The sequence below is a fragment of the Prinia subflava genome, chromosome 3 (assembly GCF_021018805.1).
Source record: "Prinia subflava isolate CZ2003 ecotype Zambia chromosome 3, Cam_Psub_1.2, whole genome shotgun sequence".
NCBI classification, from domain to species: domain Eukaryota; kingdom Metazoa; phylum Chordata; class Aves; order Passeriformes; family Cisticolidae; genus Prinia; species Prinia subflava.
The window spans coordinates 18,833,086-18,854,230 of record NC_086249.1 but is presented as its reverse complement, the minus strand read 5'-3'; the positions used below and the strand labels follow the sequence as shown (position 1 = coordinate 18,854,230).

Below are 21,145 nucleotides of genomic sequence, written 5' to 3'. Positions count from 1 at the left end.
CTTCAGGTTAGGTGGAAGAAATCAAACACCTCAAATTCATTCATTTCAAAGCAAGATCCCCAGGCTCTCAAGTGAGAATTTTTTTTGTACTTCTCTTCTAAATCCTTTTCCATTTTTCCACATCCTTTTTCAATATATGGACACATTCCAGTAACTTGTACTGTAAACAGAGGTAACACAATCTGTTCACTCTCTGAGATCCCATTTTATACAGTGTGTTATCATCTATCTCCCTCCCTGGAGTCTTGTCTTCCCAGGATACTGTACTCTGTTCTGGAAGTGTGATCCACATACTTTGTTCCTCAACACAGAACCTTATGTTTGAATTCTAAGTGTGACTTTAGTGGGGTCTTAGGAGGCAGTGGCTTCCCATTAACATTGCCAAATATATGCACCATGCCAGGAGAGGCAGTCACACCTGCAGAGCTCTGAAACCCTCCTAACCATTTTGGCAGTATAAGACATCCGTGGCATTTGGATGTTGAACAAGTCCTGTGGCAGCCTAGCACTGGAAGCTCACATAGTCTGAATTTCTAGGACGCTTTCATCCCATCAGCAAAGGGTCTGAAGTATTTACACAGGACACAAAAGCATTAGCTGCTTTATCTTCTACTCTCTCACATGCTGTGCAGCTAAAGAGAGTCCTTTGGTCTTTTGTGGCTTTCAGAGGAGAACCTGGAAAAGAAACCTGTTACAGTGGAGAGAGCGCTGCTCAGTATGTGCTCCTTCTGGAGAATGGGATCTGATGTCTGCAAACAGCAACTTCTTAAAACCAGGAAAAATTATAAATGGCACCAAAAAAAAAAAAAAAAAAAAAAAAAAATCGAGCTTACACCCATGTTTACTCAATGTCACCTCAACTGAACCCCAGTGACCAGCTCCTTGCAGACTTTCCTAATAATTAGTTTGCTCTCCATTTTGGGAACCCAGATTTCTCCCAGTCCTCATCGTGACACAGGAGACCCCACCCCTCCTTGGGAATTTTAAAGTCCATTTATAGTTCCAAATCTTTGGCCCCAGCCTCCTCTGAGGGTGAGTAAGGGTCAGCCCTCACACCAAGAAAGCCTGTTGTATGTACCAGCCATCTTCCAGCACGGTGAGAACAGGGGTACTCCAGAGCCAGCGAGGTCTCTGCAGTGCTGAAGGCAAGAGCACAGCAAGCAGTGATTATCCACAACTGGAGGTGTTAAGGATTTGCCTGGGCCAGGCCCTGAGCAACCCAGCCCAGTCTGAGAATCACCCTGCTGGGAGCAGAGGGGTGGAGTGGAGACCCAGAGGTGCCTTCCCACCTGAATCTTCCCCTGATGCTGTGATTAACAAACAAGTGGGCTTATTTGGTTTTGTGGGGCTTTTCCTTAGTGGGGCAGTAGAAGATGTCTTACAGAAGTATTGCTACCTGCCAAGTGGAGAGGAAACTGGAAACACAGCTCAGCTGCCAGCACGCTCTGAATTGCAGTCTGGCACACGGTCGTGTTAACCCAGCACAGACGTGTGGTGTTGCAGAGAGGGGCAATCCCATCCTCCCTTTCATCTCTCCTGCTGCCTCTCTTTTGTCAACACTGATGAGCAGCGGAGAATTGATCCAGCTGAAAACTGAACTATAAAGGAATAAATCCATTTTGATTTACAATGAGCCCTTTCAGTTTAAAAATGCACCATCTCCTTCCCTAGCAATTTTTTGTTCACAGCAAAGTGGCTGGGGATCACCAAATCAGAGACTTTATTCTCTTCAGGACTATTCTGGAGCACTGCTGTGCTCTCCCTTGCTGTGCCATCACCCACAGCAACCTTCCCTCTGGCTGTACTCTTCTGCAAATGATTTCTCATAGCATCACATGGTCCTTTAGTTACCCTGCACTTTTTCTTATCTAGCTTTCCCACTAAGAAACAACATATTCACTATTTAGTGTTTGCCTGCAGCTTCCAAGATCCAGTGCACTATGAGGCACGGGCTCCTGCTCTCCTGCCATGATGCAAAATAAAAACAGAGCACATGCGTCAGATCTACTGCTCACAGCTCCTGAGGACACATGCAACTAAGCCTAGAGCCAGACCCCTCCGTGCCCTGAACAACAGCATCTGAGACATGACCAAGGTGCCTCTTCTGTGTTGGAGAGACCCATGGTACTGCCCAGATTAGGACACAAAAAGGATTTGAGCCCCAGGAGCAGAAGGCACAGCCATTTGTGGTGATTTTTTTTCTGAGGGCATTCTATGCTGTCAGTTGAGAGAAACAGCAGAAATGCAAATATGAGCCTGAAATATGTGGATCAAACTTTCTCTCTTAGCACCAGGAAAAATATTACTGTTCCCCCAGATCTGCTGCTGGGTCTTAAGAACTGCAGACACAACCCACATCTGTTCTGGAGGCCCCACAGGCCAAATAATCTCCAGGAAAAGCACACATACAGTCTCCCTGCAAATCTGTGAAGATATTGAACACCAAAGAAGCCACACCTAAGAAAGGGTTTTTTTGCAGTCTGTTGGGGGAATCTGGGCACCCTGATTTCTCTACATGTCCAGCATCAGCCTCACAGCCTGTCCTGACACCACCTTGCCACCACGTGTTGAGCTCCTGGGTACCCCTTTGCTCTTGAGAAAACCCACTGCAGCCCTGGGATGTTTGGCAGGCTATTGCATATTTTTCCATTGGATTAAAAGCATGAATGCTGCAATGAGAGATAAGTCAAAATGTAACCTAGCCTGCTGCATGGATTTTTGTTGTTAATCCACCTCACCCTCTGTGTTGCAAAACACAGGGGCTGTGGCATCAAAGACATCACTTAACTCAATACTGGCCAAGGTACTGATAAGCCATCACCATCTCCACAGGTAGTTTTGGATGACTGAAGGGGATCCTGCAGCATCCCATCTTCCCTGCAGGAAGGATCTTTTGAAAGAGAATAGTTACACACTTCTCCACAGCAAATGCTGGCCAGATACAAGTTGCCAGCTGCCAAATATGTCCATGAATGCCTCAGATTCTCTTCAGTAATTAAATCACCAGGGTTTTTTTTTTTAGCAGAAATGCAGCCCACGGCTTCAGTCAGCTCCCCTCAGTGCTGTTCCTGACTTTCTAATTCAGGTTTCTCTGGGATATTCAGCTGTCTGCTGAGGATTGTCACACAAAGGGTGCTGGCCTTTTAGCACTGTAGAAAGAGCCTGCAGATTTGTCCAAAAACCCCATGAAGCTGTGCTTTCTAAAGGTGTTCTTGTGGGACTCTTTGAAGCAGCCCACCGCTAGAGTCTCTTCAGTACCACAGCAGAGACCTGTGGTGCCTCAGGCATTGCCCACCCAGCAAACCCTCTAGAAAGGGCCTTTTCAGCAAAGCCTCCCAGTCAGGCATCCAGTCACTTTTCCCACTCCAAGGACTTTTGCAGGGCCACATTTTGGGTTCACCCAGATCTGCTGAGTGATGTGGACTTTCTCCTTTCCAGTACTCTCCTCCTCACTCCCTTCTGGGACCAGTCACCTCAGGTGAATGGGTCCCTCTGACACGTGGCATACTCTGCCCCTAGGGGGATAATTTGCTGCTTCCAGGCATCATGAAGGGACAGAAAGAAGACTGGAGCAGCCACTTCCTCCCTCAAAAAAGGAAGTTTGTGCCCACCCTCAATTTTGTACACTGAATGCATCTTGGGTAGATGCCTTGGTGGAAACCACCACGGCCCTCTGTGTGGATAGAGTGGCTTGCATCCCTCTCTACCCCAGGGGTGCTATTTCTATGTGTTTCCCCACCGTGCACTTCACACAAAGCCTGCCAAGACGTGGGCACTGCCTCTCTCTGCTTCAGCCTGACCCCGCTGCAGCACCGCAGTGTTGGCTTGGGAGCCCCCACCTCTGTCCCCAGTGCCCAGAGAGGGGCAGCTCCTCTCCTTCCCCTCTGCAGCTGACCTTAGATCTCTTTTAGCTCCCTAAGCTTCCCAGTCAGTGCCAGAAGTCTCGCAGTTAATCCCAGTCTGATCCCTGGAAACGCTGCTGCCTGTGCAGGCGCCTGTTGAGTACCAACCTGCCCGGCAGCTCTTGCTCACACCACATCCCTGCCAGACTTTCCCTTCTGTTTCCCCAGGTGTGGCTGCTTTTTGTTTACAGTCCCTTGCCACAGAGTTATTAGCTATCTCTTATTAGTAAGTAACTTGTTTTTGCTTGCTGTGTTTGCTTTTGAGCAGAGCAAACAGCAATCAGGAGGTTTTTTACACGAGGTCCTTCTGTCGAGCTCTCTATCTCAGGAACACCCAGAGCAGCTGATAACCCAGGCTACAAGCCACGGCGTGGTTTCTTAGATCAGCTATAGTCTGCAAATAAATTCTGGAGCACCTCAGAAACTCAGCATGAAGCAGAAGACTGTGACCAGCTTCAGACTCGATGCTGCAAGGGCCAAAACGTGGAAGTGGAACCTCTCAGAGACAGACACGGTATCACAGCACTCTGGAAACACAACGAAAAATTCCTTCAGCAACACTAACTCAGGCGTACTGCAGAACGGTGTTTTCTATTCCCGTTTTTCTTGGGAAGGATAGTTTCCATTCGTAAGACATGCCAAGACAGACAGAAAAAGCGATGTACTTCGGCTGTGCACAAGGTGTCTGCCGTGGGTGCGCCTGGAGCCTGGCTGAAGCTCCTAATGCCTCACACAGACAAAGGAGCATTTAGCCAGCTGGGCTCCGGTCTCCCTGCCCCGGCCACTCCCGCTGGAGTTGCCTGTCATCCCCCGTGGCTCTGCAGAGTCCCACCGCAGCCTCCCCGCCCCGGGACCCGCACAGCGCTGCTGAGACGTTCCCGTGCTGCTCTGTCTCCGGTCACTGTTATCTCTGCGCCGGGGTCCTGTTCTGGGAGATGACGAAAATGCCATTCGAGGGAGTCAGCATTTAATCTGGGTCGTCAGGGAGAGACGTCACCGAGCCTTTGCTAAAGATAGCCTGGTGCTGAGTAAAACGGCGCCTCCGAGCCCTTCATTTCACAACGTGCTCGCTCAGCAGAACCAGCCCTCGGCCCGCAGTGCCCCCCCAGCGCCGGCCAGTGCCTGTCACTGTCCCGGGCAGTGCCTGTCACTGTCCCGGGCTGCCCGTCAGTGCCGTGGGACCGCCTCTCGGGAGCGGCAGCGGGATGGGAGCGCAGCCTCGCCTTTGCTGGTCCTTACAAGGGACAAGCATTTCCCAGGGTACAGGTCCCACTACGGATGGCCTGGGGGCAAGAGGGACAGTGCCAGGGTGCCCAGGCTGCGAGTGCAGGGAGGGTTGAAATGAAGGGGGAGAGCAGAGAGCTCGGTGTGTCCCCCGAAGAGGGCCAGGAGAAGTGAGCAGAGGGTGCTGGACTGTGGAGTCCTACGTGTCTTCCCACCACGGTTCCATCTCCTTCCTCTCTCTCTCTCTCTGCTCACCTTCACCCACACACTCACACCATTCTTGCGCTGCTGATTCAAGGGAAAGAGAGGTTGATGTTTTCTGCTTGAACTGGTCACCACAAACTGCTTTTCTGGAACTGGAGGAAAAAACACCTCCTGACAACTGTCACAGGTTCTCCCCCATCTTCACTTGTCTCTTCCTCTCCTATGCAAACCCCTGGGCTGTCTCACACAAGAGGGCATGAGGGGCCACTACAGAACAGTCCCTCAGGGGTGTGAAGGCACACAAGTGTCACCATGAGATACACAAGGTTGCACCTGTACACCAGTCCCACCACTCAGGAGGCTGAAGAACCACGTGGGATGAAAGCCCAGAGAGCTGTCCCTGCATCAGAGCTCTGCTGAAGGGAAGCATAGCACTGGCTCTCTTTGATCCTCCACCTTCACCACACAGCTGAGGAGAACTAGAGAGCAAGCAAGAATTCTTTCTACAGTCAAGAAGTGGCCACTATGAGTCACCTCCCTTCCCTCAGCCTCAGAAAAAGCCCAAGCCCTTGGTGGATGAGCCACTGGGGGGCTTGGGTGTCTGATACCCATCATGAAGGGCTGATAAGTCCAAAAGAGTCAGAGCCAGTGGGTTGCTGGAAACTGTGAACCACAACAGTGGGGGTTCTCTGAGACAAAAAGCAGCCCCAGGATGAGGCACATGGATGGAAATGTATTGCCCTGTGCAAAGGTCAGCAGCTGCATGGGGGCTAGGATGAGCCCCCTCAGCACATGAGCTCCAGTGGGTTTCCCCCAGAGCTGCTGGAGGGGGAAAGTTCTTTCCTCACACTTCTCAGAGTGCCACAGCACACAGCCCCTCTTTTCAGTGCTTATTTTTCTCTCTGGATGCTCTCCTCTGTCTCCTTGGACCATCTCAGCTGTGTCCCATACTAGCCCTGGACTCTACATTGATGAGTCACGTGTCTTGGTTGGAGCTTAGCATGGACCCTTTCCTCATGCTGCCTGTGAACTGACCAGTGAGAAAAAGCCAAGAAATCAGCACATTTGAAAGATTAAAGAAGGAAAAAACCACCCTCTAATAATAAGAAAAACAACAAAAGAAAGAACAGAAGAAAAAAACCCCAACATGTTCTCAAAAGCCCTGAAAGAATTAGAGAGAATCTGTAAGAGACGGGAAGATCAAACCAAAAAAGGTAAGAGATGAAAGAAAAACATGAAGGGTACTTGCTGGGAAGTGTCTTCTACACTTTTTCCACTGGCTATATAGAAGCGAAACTTGTAAGAAAAACAACAGCGACCCAAAGAATTTCCACTGAAAGATGCTTAGAGCAGTGTCTCTGGTCCCTCCCTCCTCTGCCCTCACGTGCCTCAGGCTCGTACTGGTTTCTTGGCCGTGACGCATCTTCTTAGTGATGGGAAGAAATTCACTGCCCACCTGCAATATAAAAGCATTTAGGGAAATGCTTTGATCAGACAGAGAGAGAGAGAGCATGAGAGCAAGCACATCCCACTGACCTCTCTGTGCTCACCCACCTACTCTACCAACCTTCTTTGTCCATGCCCCATTTTTGCTGATCTCTTCAAGCCTTGGACCTCATTAAGCACAGACCTGAGCGAGAAGCACCCCTTCTTCTGGATGCCACCATGAGACCAGTGTCCCTGGTGCTGTTCCTCACCTCCACTCTGCTGCCTTTCACTGGTAAGAGGGGCTGAACATATTGGGGACAGCAGAGTAGCTCAAAAATCTGAGTCTGGGTGTTACTTGATCCCTGGGAAGGCTGGAAGGGACAATTTCTGCCCTTCCAGCTCCACAGAAGGTGGCCAGATATCATGATGTATTCCAACCCACCCCGGCAAGGATGGCATCTGCACCCCAGAGCGGGGTAATATTGAATCCCACTCTTTGCTCAACTCTCCTCATCTTGTTACAGCTGGCCACGTCCTACCAGGATTATTGGAGGGGAGCAGCAGGGAGCAGAAAGTGTGGGTCAGAGAGGGGAGTCCAGCCGTGCTGCCCTGCCACTTAAGCCCCAGAAAGACGAGGGAGAGTTCCAAGCAGCTGCCTGACAGAATATCTCTGCTGTGGAGGCGGCATGGGGGAAGGTATGCCAGGGCCAAAAGAGATACGAGCCCTTCTGGGGGAATGAGGGGGTTGGAGGCCCTTTGAGCCCCTTTTATCCTTCCCCATATTCCCTCCTTCCCCATATTCCCTCTTTCCTGCCCCCTCCCTTGATCTCATGTTTGCCTCTGGCATGAGCTGCTCCCTTGTCCTGCTTCCAGTGTGCACCAGGAGCCCCACGTGGTGCTGGAGGTTGGGGACTCGGGCCTCCAGAAGACAGCGCTGCTCATGAAGCCCCGGGTGTCACTGCAGGACCCGGCCCTGCGCAATGGCAACTTCTCCCTGCGGATCCAGCCCGTCCGGAGCGAGGACGCGGGGCTGTACGAGGCACGGGTGAAATACACCACGGAGGTGCACAGCTGCCGTGTGCAGCTGGGGGTGATCACAGGTAGGAGAGGATGCAAAACCTGGGGAATGTTGATTTTTAGGACTGGGGAGGTTGTAAAGGTGGGATAGGGTAGGGATGCCGTGTTTGGCAGGTGAGAGTACAGGTGAGAGTACACCCTCTGGAAAGTGCAGTTTCCTACTGTCTGCCCTCAGCTCTGAAGGGAGAGCTGCCTGAGGGATAAAGTTAAGACAGCGCAGGCACAAAGCCTGGTTTGGTAGCTCCCCAATCATCTTAGCTCATGCCCCAACCCAAAACCTTCTTTTTGCAGTAACCCTCAGCCCACCCGGTCCTGTGATAGAAAATGAGCTGCTCTTGATGACCTGCAACTCCAGCCACCAGGCCAGCCTGGTGGAGACATGCTGGTTCCACAACAAGCACCCGGGCCCCACCCCCAGGACCTTCTGCTCCTTGTCCAGCACTCTCTCCATCCTCCATCCAGCCATGCGTGATGCGGGCTCCTGGCGCTGCCAGCTTCGGTACTCTGACAACGAGATAATTTCTGCCACATTCAACCTGCAAATTCTAGGTGAGCTCATCCTCTGTGTTGATACCCCAGCATCCCCAAGCTGATCCCTTTGATGTGACTGACTAACCCCAGTGGCTTCGGCTTCCCAGCTCCCAGCTGGGAAAGTCAGTCACCTCTCTGAGGAGCTCTTTCCAGGCACCTCTCCACACTGTCTTCTTTCCCTGGCTCAGGTTTTGATGGCCCACCCAACCCTGTGGTCTATGCAGCAGCTGGCTCTGAAGCCGATCTACCGTGCAGTCTGAGCTACCTTCCCAGTGCCTTTGGGATGAGAGTGGTGGCGGCCCACTGGAGCCACCCTGCAGGAGGACATTTGCAAGACTGGGGCGTGTCCCAGAACCGGAGCAGCAGAAGCTTCCCCCTGCATCTCCCCGTGGTGGGGCCGGGCGATGCGGGGCAGTACCGCTGCGCTGTCTCTGTGGGACACAGGACAATCAGCAGGGCTGTGACCTTAGCTGTGCTTACAGGTGAGAGGAGAGACCGGGAGGTGCCTCACCCCCCTGGGTCCCTCAGTGCAGATAAAGCTCCCTACCTGTCAGTGCAATGGTCATGGTTCCCACCCCAGGGCAGGAAACAAGATCTCTGCTCAGGGCATTGCGCTGCATTGGACTCTGCTGGAATCAGCGCTTTTCCTAGGTCACTTCATTATTCCTCTTAAGAAGGAGAAAGACAAAGACAATTATTTAGGGGAAGTAATAAAGAAGAGATGCAATAGAAGAAGGATGGATGAGGAAGAGATGATGACATGCCTGTAGTCTTTCCTGAGGTAACTTTTTCCCTTTGCCACAGTGACTCCGAGCATCCAAGGACTGGTTTCTGAGGGGAATCATTTGCTGCTCATCTGCAGCCTCACGCACTCCCAGGGACATGAGCGTTTCCAGTGGACACACCTTGGCTCAGCCCCCACCAAGAGCAAGCTGGCTGTGGCGTCTCCTCGTAACTTGGAGGGCCACGGTTCCTGGATGGGACCTATCTTGGAAATACCCCAGGTGTCACAAAAGGACACAGGCACCTGGGAATGCAGTGTGCATGGCCCAGAAGGCAAACTGGGAGCAGTGGAGTATGACCTGCAGATCACAGGTACTGTCCCCCATGGGTCTGCAACAACCTCTTCTCACTCTGCTTAGCTCTTTGATGCCCTTTCCTCTCTCAACCTCATCCTGTCCTTCTCCCCTCGGACCACTGGGATCCCATCTTCTTGTCATCCTCTCTTGGCTTTCACCAGTTCCTCATACTGTTCCTTCCAGTTCCCCGCACTCTGTCCTCTTTTGCCTGTTGTTGTGCAGTCCCACCCTTTCCTCGGTGCAACATCAACCATCCCTTCCTTCCTAACTGTGCTTCCTCCTGACAGGTGCCCAGGTCTCCAGCGCTCCCTCGATCTTAAGTGGGGAGGTCACTTTTGGGCTCACACTCACCCTCTTCTTCCTCCTTGCCATTTGTGTTGTGGCTCTAGCCCTACAAAAAAGGGTAAGTGTCCATCACCCCATTTCTGTCCTTTTTCCCGTAAATCCACCCTTATTTGACCTTCCCCAGATTACTCCAGAGGCAGCAGTGAAAGGTCCTGGGGACACAGTGGCTAGAGGAGGTGTGGGGCTGGAGCAACCTGCTGACGGTGTCATGGACACACAGGGACTGCTGTACCCTGGGCAGTGGCAGGTCTGGCTGACCAGAGCATTCCTCTGGGGGCAGGTCAGACACCTCAGAGAAGGAACAAAACCTCCAAAGGGACAATCACAGCCCAGCTTTGAAAAGCTTCATGTTTATTCCCCCAGAGATCAAGCCATGCTGTAGTAGAGGAGGGCTAATTGCCAGGCTTTTGTAGATGTCCTCTTTCTCATTCCTTAGCTGGATGCTTTAATGTAACCATCTCCTGTTGTGTATCAATGCCTGCTGGTGCCCAGACACCGATATTGATGCAGGGCTCAGCCCTCACACCTCAGGTCTCAGCTTCTGGCAACTTAATGTCCTTCATTTGCTCAGCCTGTTCCGATATCTTGTCCTCTGAAAACTCTACCTTGTACCTTGCCTTTATGATCCTCAAGACCAGGCCAGGACTAATCCTTCCCCACACGTCACTGGAAAAAACTGTGCAAACTACTCCGACTGTTTCTCTGCAGCTTTCATATAATTGCTCTGCATATTAATTACATGGCAAAATCGTCCTTCAGGGTTTCCTTTTGCAGACAAGGGACACTTTTTGGGCGGAGCTGTGATCCAGCTGCCTTCTTCTTAGCCTCACAGAAAGGGCCCATGATGACAATTCTGGTGGGGAAAGGGCTGGGCAATCAGAGCAAGAGAAGTTTGGAAGCGCTTACCCTGGTGAAGGAGCTGGGAGCCTTGAAACTGCCTTGAGCTGAAGACGAGGGATGTGACAAAATTGATGAAAAGTCTCAGCAAGTCCCAGTGGCTGGAGACTGAAGGCAGACAGCATCACAAAAGAAGCAAGGTGGAAATTTTAAAAAACCACTGTGGGTAGTGCAAGAGCAGCTCGTGACAGGTTCTTCGTCATCCGTCCTTAATCAGCACTGATGGTAAAGGATAATATGAGGCAGAAATCTACAGTTTCTGTGTGACTCTCTCAAGTGTGCAAGTCCAGGGCGAGGTGATCAGAACCTTTCTGGCCCAATGCCTTGGACTGGAACCCCTTGACGGTGTACCTGTAAAGCCTCAGCTTTACAGCAGGAAATAGTATACCGGGGTGTCCAGCTGTTTGCTTCAACAGCTCTCATCCCGCCAGGATATTCACCACCCCAAAGCATTTGGATATGCCCCCAGGGCCCTGCTGTGCTGAGCAAGCCAGGCTCCCGTGTCACAGCACAGGTCCTCTATCCCTGGGTGTTCCTCAGCCGGCTCTGGATGGCCCTGCTTTAGCAGGGGGGTTGGACTGGATCATCTCCAAAGCTCCTTCCAACCCCAGCCACCTTCTGATTCTGTGATTCTGTGATTCACACCCTTCTCAGCACAGACTCCCCGCTGGGCTCGTCCTCCTCCAGAGGGCAGATGAGGTGCCTTGAGCAGAGATATCAGCTCTTCTCTGGTTCTCTCCCTCTCTCTGCTGGCATCCTCGGAGACTGCATTTGCTGTTCCTGCGCTGGTTGGAAACTGGATGCTCCCTGTGGTGTATCATGCACACCCAAATGGGCTGTTGCCCACACGTTAGGAATTCCTATTCCAATTCCCTGACCCTATCAATGTCTGATTGGTACTGTTGCATTTCATTGATCCTGTCATTCAGGGTAGTGCTTCCTTCTCCTAAAATATCTCTGTCTTGCATGATATTCTCATCCTCTTTCTTCCAAATGAGGCTCCTCAGCTTTATCAGCCGCCTAACTCATTAGCACTTTCACACTCTCTGTGCCAATAATGACTGGTCTTTGAAGACTCGTGCTTTTCATTTCCCTTCAGCCTGGCAGAAACTTGTCAGCAAGACCCCAGTCCCTTCCTCTTAGCTGAGATCACACCTACCATGCCATTCTCTAGCTCATCTCATCCTTCTTGCTGTGCTGTCTGTGTGTAGCCCTATACTGCTATCAGGAGCCCTGAGATCTACCTTGTTTTCACTGTCTAGAAAGTCCCTTGTGACAGTGGTTCTGTCTTTAATTTGTTCTTATCTCATTTTGCACAAGCCTTCATGCCTTTATTACCTCTCTCTGAAAAGGTGCTGTAAAATCTGACATACCATCAAACCTGCCAGTGGCCTGGCCATTGCCCAGATCAGTCTTTGCTCCCCCCTAGGCACGTCCTGTCTTTGTTATTCCTTATGCCCATGACACCACGGAGGATGGTGTTGAGCCAGCCTTCCCCAGAAGAAATTGCCTGTCTCAGAGAGTGTCTTCTTCCCTGGCTCTGGGAGGGAATGGGAGCCTTATGGCTGCAAGCAGGACTGTCTTCCATGGCAGGGAGAAGCCCAGACTTGTGCCATCCCATCTCTCTCCCGTGTCTGATGCAGCCTCTTGCTTCCCTTCCAGGCACGGCCCCCTGCGTTCCCAGCACTGGAGGGGATGTGTGCAGTCACCGTGCCCTGGAAGCCCACGGAGGAAAGCCAGAAAGGGAAGATCCAGCAAACGGAGTGCTGATGGAAGCAGGGCCATCGGGGCTAGTCTGGGCACCATGCACACCTCTCAGAGGGACCAGGGGTGGCATGGGCAATGCAGGGGACCTGACGAGCTCTGCACCTGCAGAGGGGCTGGAAGCTGCAGCCAGGGCAAGGCAGACTCACCACTGCAGTCAGGTGGGCAGCAGCAGAGATGCTTTGGAGCTGTTGGGGGTATTTGAGCCCGCAGCTACTGCCTGCTTTGGTGCCACGTCTCTGTCCCACTCTCTGCCCCTCCTTCATGGCCTCTCTCTCAGGCTTTCTCTGGTGAAACACTTTGATGCAGGACATGGCTGGAATCCATCTCCCTTGCAGTCTGACAATGTTTTTTCTCCCATGCTCACTCTCTTCTCCACCCCCCTCTCCCTGCACTGCCCTGCTCACTGCCCTGTTGCACATTTTGAGCATTTTAACTTATTAGAAACTTCTTTTAGAACTTAAAATAAATTCATGTGACAAAAAACCCCATTGGCCCCTGTCTGTGCTTGTGGAGGATCATGCCTATTTGATGGAGCTGGGTGTACCTCTGCCTGTGTGAAGCCATTTCTAAGGCTTTTGCTGCCTTCTCTTTCTCTTTCAGTTCTGTTTTACTGAAGCTGCCCGTTTCTGACATTTTCACAGAGGGGAAGGGGAAATTAAATGCCACTAGAGAAGGAAGAATCACAGGTTCAGTCTCTCTGTTTTGCCGTGTTTCAGAGCCTTCTTTTATGTTTTTTCTCCCATCTGACCATCCTTGTTCATTCATTCATTTATTTCTTTAGACCTCACATTTTCCTGAAAGATCTGCAAGTGGTATTATGGCTCTTTGTCACCCTCTTCCTGCTAAGGATGTACTTAGTGATGTAAGCATGAGCCTGCCAGGCCCTACCTCTCAAGACCTTCAATGTGTTTAGGTTTCTTGTAGTCAGAGAATGCTCTTCACGTCCCCTCTGAACAGCCCTGGAGGACTGTGGTACTGCTCTTGAACAGAATGCCACCCCAGAAGGAACACTTATTAGTGACAAGAGTCACACGTGTCGTTTCTCCCATATGGGTCCCCAGGCTGTGGCTGCTCCGTGTTCCAGATGGAAGATTCTCTTGGCTTGGGAGAAGGTCACCACAGCCAGGACAGCTTTTCACTATTTCAGCAGGCACATGAACAGACCTTCTTAGTGTGTGGGTCTCAACTTGCCTCCCCAAAAGGTTCAGGCACTTAGGTAGTGAGTGTATTTAGGTGTCCTTAGACTGCAGGTAGCCAGCAGCACCCAAAAGCCACACCTAGCCCACTCCAGGGAGCACTGCACTCCACAGCTCTTTGGTTACTCAGCTATCCATGTATTTTACTGAAAATGACACCCCTTTCTCCACTGAATCCTGGAGAAGTGCAGCAGAGCTGCAAGGTAGACTTGTCTGCTTCAACCATCCCTGGGTCTGCAACCATCCCTGCAATTTCAGGCAGACCCAGGAGCAGAACCAACATAAGACAAGACAGTCCAGCATGGTACCAGCATCTCCCTTGGCAAATTATAATGCTGCAGTTCTTTTTCAGGTAGGAATGATCTGTCTAGCTCAATCACCTCTCTCTGCCAGATGCTCTGGAGGCAGAGAAAAGGCTGGTTAACCCCCTTGGGTCTGAGGGCCAATCCAATATCCATCAGGATCACATAATATTCTCTCAGTGCCTGGCAGTGGTATGTTCTCTCTTCTCACACACAGTAGGATGCTCTCTCCTCCTGTGGGTAGCAGTTTAAGCACTGCCTGTTACCAGCCTGGATGTTCTCATTGCTCAGATGTGTGCCTGGTCTGTCTTTAAACCTCGCTGTTTCCTTGTACTCTCTGACCTCCTCTGGCAATCAGTCCTCGGATCTGCTTATTCACTGCGTGAAAATGGTTCCTCTCTCGGTTTTGAATTGAAAGCTTTCCACTTTATCTGCTTTCTCCTCTGCTTTCTTTTCTCCCATCACAAAGGCTGGGAAAAGAGGGACTCCCAAATCTATCGTACCTTGGGTGGCCATTATTTTACCACGTTTTATCACATCCCCTTTTTTGTTACTTCCCCATGCCCTCCTGACTCATTGCCTCTCAGGTACAAATCCCAGATTTTGGGACTTTCCCTCTGACAGTTTGCACAGGCCCATCTCTATGCATGGCCAGCTCTGCTTGTGTCCTTTGCTCTGGAAGGGGAGGCAGCAGCCCAGCAGGGGAGCAGTGCTGGTTTACACGGAGACACAGAGCCCTTCTCTGCATTACTTCCATCCAGCCCTTCAGTGTTTTGTCTGCTCCTCTGAAAGAAGTTCAGCAACACTGAGCTTGTACCCAGCTGTTCACTGTGCCTGTCATGGTAGGCAGATGCCTGACGTGCTGCAGTTGGAGTGAGCAGAAGCCTGGAAGTATTTATGCAGTTTAGATTTTCCTTCCTAGAAACTATTCCTATATATAGGAAAATATTTCCAAATGGATGGCACAAGGCAAGTCGGTAGAGTTGAAGTAGAAGAACCAAGAGTCTGTACAATAAAGCAAACAAATCTAGAAATGTGTTTCAAGAGGAGCCAATAAATAGAAATGGGAAATAAAGCAAATGACATATGAAGGAAAGAGACCCGACACTTTTCCAGAAGGATACAGCTACAGATGCAAAACTCAGATAAGTATTTTCAACGTACCAGAATGTGCTTGTTTGACCCTGGCTGGGTCAAACCACTGAAGCTGTTCCACCACTCCTTCCTTTAACTGGATGGGAGACAGAAAGTATAACAAGAGGCTCATTGGTCCAGATAAGGACAGGAAGAGATCACTCACTGATTATCATCACATCTCACCACGGGGAAATTATTTGAATTTATTACCAATCAAATCAAATCAAAGCAGGATATTAGGAAAATAAACTCAAATCTTAAAAGACCTCTATCCCAGTCTCCATTCTTCCAAGGCCTTATATCACCCCCAATTTTCTCTACCTTCTTCCCCACAGAGCACAGGGGGACAGAGAATGGGGGTGGCAGTCGGTTCATCCCGTGTTATCTCTGCCACTCCTTCCTCCTCAGAGGAAGGACTCCTCACACTCTCCCCTGCTCCAGTGTGGGGTCCCTCCATGAACTTCTCCAGTTTAAGTCCATCCCATGGGCTGCAGGTTTTTCAAACTGCTCCAGCATGTGACCCCTCTGGAGTCACAAGTCCCACCTGCAGCATGGGCTCCTCTCCCCACGGGGTCACAGGTCCTGCCAGGGCTCTGCTCCAGTGTGGGCTTCCCATGGGGTCACAGATTCCATTAGGCATCCACCTGCTCTGGGGTCCTCCATGGGCTGCAGGTGGATCTCTGCTCTCCCATGGACCTCCATGGGCTGCAGGAGGGTGTCCTGCCTCACCATGGACCTCCATGGGCTGCAGGTGGATCTCTGCTCCCCCTTGGACCTCCATGGGCTGCAGGAGGGTGTCCTGCCTCACCATGGACCTCCCGGGCTGCAGGGAATCTTTGCTTTGGCACCTGGAGCACTCCTGCCCTTCCCTCTGCACTGACCTTTGTGTCTCAGGTTGTTCCTACCACATATCCTCACTCCTCTCTCTGGCTAGAGTTGTTAATTTTTTTTTATCCCACTTAACCATGTTATCCCAGAGCCTCTATCACCATCACTGATGCCTCAGCCTTGGCCATTAGTGTCTTGCAGCCAGCTGGCATTGGCTGAATCAGACATGGGGGAAGCTTCTGGCAGCTTCTCACTGAAACCAACTCTATAGATCACCAGCTATCTAGACCTTGCCATGTAAACTCATTGCAGTGGATAAAAATTTTAAGAAAACCACAGGAAATCCAGTGGATTCCCTTTTAGCAGAGACGAGGCTTAAGAAATGCAAAGAAAGTGTTATGCATGCAAATTCCTTTGCGTAGGACTCCTCCAAAAGGAATAGGAAGACAATCTTTAATCCCAAACTAATCTTTTTTTTCAGTAAGAAAGATCAGCATCATTAGAAAAAATCATAACTAGGTCCAGATGTTCTGCAACCCAGACTTCTGAGGGATTTACAGTGAGAGGCTAAGTGCTAGCAAATAGCATAATCTGACAAAAGAGCAACAAGAAAAATACATCTATTGTTGTCTTTGTGCATTCTGCACAGCCTTTTACAAAAAATAAAACACGAAAACCAAATTCAAATTATGATCTTAAATTATGTAGGCTACTAAGGCACACTGAGTTTTGTATTTGCTTGTCAAATTTATGGGAACAATATCAGCACCAATCCTGCAAAAAAATCCCACGACTTAGTACTCTGCTTCTTTTTCTTCAATACTTTGATGAATAAACCCCAAATATGTAGGGTTTTACTTTTGCCTTCTAAAGGCAAAACCGTCAAGCCAATCTCCTTACGGGAATGCTGTTGCTGTGGGTAGCGCATCTTGTGCCTCCCACCAAGTTCCAAAGCCTCTGGGACTGTCATTCCATAGCTGTGATTCCATCATGCCCAGGAGTTTCTCTCCTAGGTTCCGTGTGACTCCCTCCCAAAGCTGCCGAGTGCTGAGCTCTGAGAAGGGCGGCACTGCTCCCGCACGGATGGGTCTCATGGCAGGAGGACACGGGACACTCCCGGTGCCCACAACCACAGGGAGCCACACACAAGGGCAGATCTTGCAAGGATTTGATAGTTCTCATTCTTACTGAGGTTTCTCATGTTCATCTGCTTTTACAAGCACTGCATGTCTTCTTTCTTGTCACCAGGTCAGCATTCCCCCTTTTTGTACGTAAAATGACCCAGGTTTTGGACCTAGGAGGACACACCAACAAACTCTCTAACAAGCTTTGGGGGCTGTCAGGAGCTCAGTTAGGACCCTCCACTCACTCCCCAGCCCTCCAAAATCCTAAATTAGATATTAGGAAGAAATCTTTACTGTAAGGGCGATGAGGCACTGGCACAGTGGTTGCACAGAGAAGTTGTGGATGCCCCGTCCCTGGAAGTGTTCAAGGCCAGGTTGGATCCCGGTCTATTGGAAGGTGTTGCTGCCCATGGCAGGGTGCTGGACTGGATGATCTCTCCGGTTCTTCCCACAGGCCTGTCTGTGATTCCACGAGCTCGCACGGCCGGCAGAGCTGTCCCTGCCCGCTGCTTGTCCCGAGCCGATGCCGCCATCTAGCGCACTGTGCGGCGGGATTCTGTGCCGACGGAACACCAGCTGTGCATCGAAACAATACTGCCACCAGCTTCTCCCCCTTGCTCTTGCCAGGGCCAGTAACAGTAACAGTGATAAAGCAATATGCATCCTATATAGGTCCCTAAAAACTCCCCCAGGCACCTCCCTCCTGCCTCTTGCATTTCTCACAGGTCCTTAACATGGGATTGGTTTTGGTTAGGCTCGCTTTAGCCCCTGTCACTGTTGGTGATACACTTCTGCAGGTAGTGACTCTTGATTCCTCTGTCCAGTGCCCTCCAAGCAGTCCCTGATTTCCCAGCGCACCTGGCTAGTCCTGCTCCATCAGGCTCCATCCCTCCTGACTAAATACAGGGGACCCCTTGCTCATGAAGAGCCTCCCTGGAGGGTTCCTGATTTTCCACTGTGATCAGCAAATGAACCTTTATATCTGCTTAGAGAGCCCTTTCTTCCTAATTCAGGCTTCCAAGTGCCTGCAGAGAGGTATCTCTCCCCAGTTTTCCCCCTTCCTGGAGAGCATAGCTGTGCTGAGGCAAATCACTGGGCCCCCTCAGCAGCCAACCTCTTGTTTCTAGCTCCCACATCTAGCATCAGAAATGCCCCTTGAGAGGCTCACCAGATGCCAGTGATTCTCTTGCAAAGAGAATGCTCCTGGCCTTTGAAGCTGCTGGTAGTCAGGTGCCTGAAGATCTTGTTTTTATGCTGTGTCAAACACTTGTCCTTCCTTCTCTCCAATACCACTGGGCAATCACTAATTTTCCAACACATCTGGCTATCTTTCACCTATCAGACTACAGAGGGGCACTTGAGGCCCCCACTAATGTGCAGGGAACTTGGTTTTAAGGAGACGATCTCTGGAGGCGTCTTGGCTTTCCAGTGAAGCCAGTTAAAAGGTCTTTCTCAGCATCTGCTTTCTGTGGCCCTTTTCCCCCTTTATCTCTCACCTCCTTGGAGACAGCGTCTCTGCAGACTGCGACCATCACCCAGCACAGCATGGAGGTTTCTTCTCTCTGCTGAGAGGATCTGTTTCTCTCCAGCCTGAGCTTGCAAAAGCATGGCTGGTGATGGGATTAGAGCAAAGACAGACAGCGCAGAGTCTCTGCAGGGGATGAAGCAGGGAAACGTGACAGCCCCTGATCTGTGTGGGGAGGGCTGTGCGTAGTGCTGGGGCTGTCCCTGCTGTGCCATGTGGTCAGAGTGCGGTGCTGGATGAGCCCCCTGTCCCCAGGGGTGCAGTGCTGCAACTGCCCCAGAGAGGTGAGAACCAGACTGGCAAAGAACTTAAAAACCAGTTAAATATTTATGAGGAGTATTACATTCAGAAGAGAGACTGACTGGCTAATATTATTCATCCCTTCTGGATTTGATGTTTAATTAATGCATGCAAAGTGCTTTGAGATGCTTGGATGAAAGTGATACAAACACGTCACTGCACGCTGTGACCCTTGGTCCCAGAGGCACCTGTTCACTGCACAACTGCAGCAGCTCCAAGAGATGGATCCCCACCCTGGGGTGGCAATGGATCCAGAACAGGCATTCTCACAATGTGACAAGCCTGCAGCTTTGTCACCTCAGACCCACAGCCCTGCTTCTCCTTGCCACTCTACAGTAAGTTCAAGTGCATTTTGCAAGCTTTACCCCTTCAGGGAATGCTATTTCTGGTAGGTATTTGCAGTGACATAAACCAACTGTTTAAAAACAAGCCAATGTTTCTGCATTACAGCGTGCTGGGAAGACAAAACACAAGCCAGAATCTGTACAAACTGGAGCATCAGCTCAATGCCCCAGGTCCCCAAGCACCGAGATGCCATGGCCTTACAATCCCATCCTGAGTTTTCTTAACTCTTTTTTCTTTCCCCAAGGACAGGCCTTTCTGGCAGCTGGGGACCAGAGAGGACATTTCTTTTTGACACATGTGAGAGTTGTGAAGATGCTGATGTGATATATCAGATCCCTGCAGGAGAGCTGTGTCTCAGAAAAGGGCTTTCCCAAGTTCTGGACACTGGCAGAGTGCGCATCCCTTCCCATCCCATCCCATCCCACCCCACCCCACCCCATCCCATCCCATCCCGTCCCGTCCCATCCCGTCCCGTCCCATCCCATCCCGTCCCGTCCCGTCCCGTCCCGTCCCGTCCCGTCCCGTCCCATCCCATCCCATCCCATCCTTTGTACCCCTCTCTGGGAAGTTCCTGTCTCATGCAGGTGACTGCCTCTCTGAAACAGGACATCATCTTTCTCCAAAGTCACAAGGAATGGAGAAGCTCTTGTGCTAGTCACGGCTGTTCCTGTGGCACAGTGTGAACCTCGCTGCTGTGGCTGTCTGTCCCTGCTCCCCCCAAAGCCCGGTAGCACCTCACAGCCCCATCCCCCAGACAAAGGGGCAAGTCACTGCCAAAAGGAGAAGAGTGGGTGGCACAGAGATGAAATCTCAGCCATGTCTGGGGCTCAGTGGGTTTCCGCCACCTTGGCTGAGGCTGGGATTCAGAGAGAGAGACCAAATGTGGGTGGGAAACCACAAAAGCCCCCTCCTCCACCCTACAGGGAAGGGAAACAGCTGAGATTCGGTAGTGGTGCAGGTTGGTGCAGGTTACTGAAGAGTAGCCTTACACTGGGTTTACAGGGCAAGGTTCTGGTACTGGAGGGGCTGCATCAGTGGCTCCTGTGAGGCGTGAGGAGGAGCTGGCCCCATGTCAGTCACAGCCACCTCCAGACAGCCCCAAAGCAGACCCACTGCAGACCACGGCTGAGCTCATCAGCGATGCTGGTGGCACCTTTGTGAGAGTGTATTTAACAAAGGGTAAAAAGCTGTGCACAGCAGCTGTGGGAGACAGGAAGGACAACACGTGGGAGAAACAGCCCTGCAGACACCAAGATCAGGGGAGAAGGAGGGGCAAGAGGTGCTCCAGGTGCCAGAGCTGAGATTCCCCTGCAGCCCATGGAGAGCCTGCACTGGAGTAGGCTTTCTGGCAGGAGCTGTGGCCTGTGGAGGACCCACACTGGGTTCCTAGATGAGGTTATCTAGCACCCTCAAGGAGGCCCAGCCACACCTTGAAATCCTCCAGCAATGGCAACTCTGCCACATCCCTGGGAAGGTTGTTCTGGTGACTGTTTTCACTGCAAAAACCATCTTTCTAATGTCAAGATAAACATGAACCACGGGAGGAACCCACATCAGAGCATTTCTTGAAGGACCCCATGGCAGAGCAGAACAGCATAAGCAGGAAGAAGCAGCAGAGATGAAGTGCTGTGAACTGACCACTGCTCCCATGACCTGTCCTCTGTGACACTTTTGGGGGAGGAAGGAGACACAGAAGAGTCAGGTGTGAATCAGCCTGGGGAGAAAAGAAAGGTGGGAGAAGCTTTTCAAGGTTTAGGGGTTTTGTTGTGGTGTTTTTGTTTTGTTTTGCTTTTGGTTGGTTTTTTTTTATCACTATTTTATCAATTTAATTCCTTTTAATTTGCCATAAATTAAAATCAGGCTTTCCCCAAGTTAAGTCAGCTTTGCCCATGAGAGTAGCTGGGGAGAGATCTCCCTGACCTTATCCTGACCTG

At 50.9% G+C, this 21,145-nt stretch overlaps 1 protein-coding gene across 1 annotated transcript; it reads left to right on the top strand.

Annotated features, from left to right (window-relative positions):
- The first annotated feature begins 6,904 nt into the window (after positions 1–6,904).
- LAG3 (lymphocyte activating 3) lies at positions 6,905–12,852 on the top strand. The gene is made up of 8 exons (XM_063393475.1): positions 6,905–7,050; positions 7,283–7,454; positions 7,632–7,858; positions 8,127–8,384; positions 8,555–8,848; positions 9,171–9,461; positions 9,733–9,848; positions 12,350–12,852. The coding sequence occupies exons 1-8, from the start codon at positions 6,996–6,998 to the stop codon at positions 12,455–12,457; spliced, it is 1,521 nt and encodes a 506-aa protein (XP_063249545.1). The 5' UTR covers positions 6,905–6,995; the 3' UTR covers positions 12,458–12,852.
- Positions 12,853–21,145: the final 8,293 nt, after the last annotated feature.

What these genes read in the sequence shown, in the direction of transcription:
- LAG3 (XM_063393475.1), top strand. Translation starts at nt 6,996, where the DNA reads ATGAGACCAGTGTCCCTGGTGCTGTTCCTCACCTCCACTCTGCTGCCT. An exon ending in CACTCTGCTGCCTTTCACTG is followed by an intron (nt 7,051 to 7,282) that starts GTAAGAGGGGCT and finishes ATCTTGTTACAG; the next exon opens with CTGGCCACGTCCTACCAGGA. An exon ending in GTATGACCTGCAGATCACAG is followed by an intron (nt 9,462 to 9,732) that starts GTACTGTCCCCC and finishes TCCTCCTGACAG; the next exon opens with GTGCCCAGGTCTCCAGCGCT.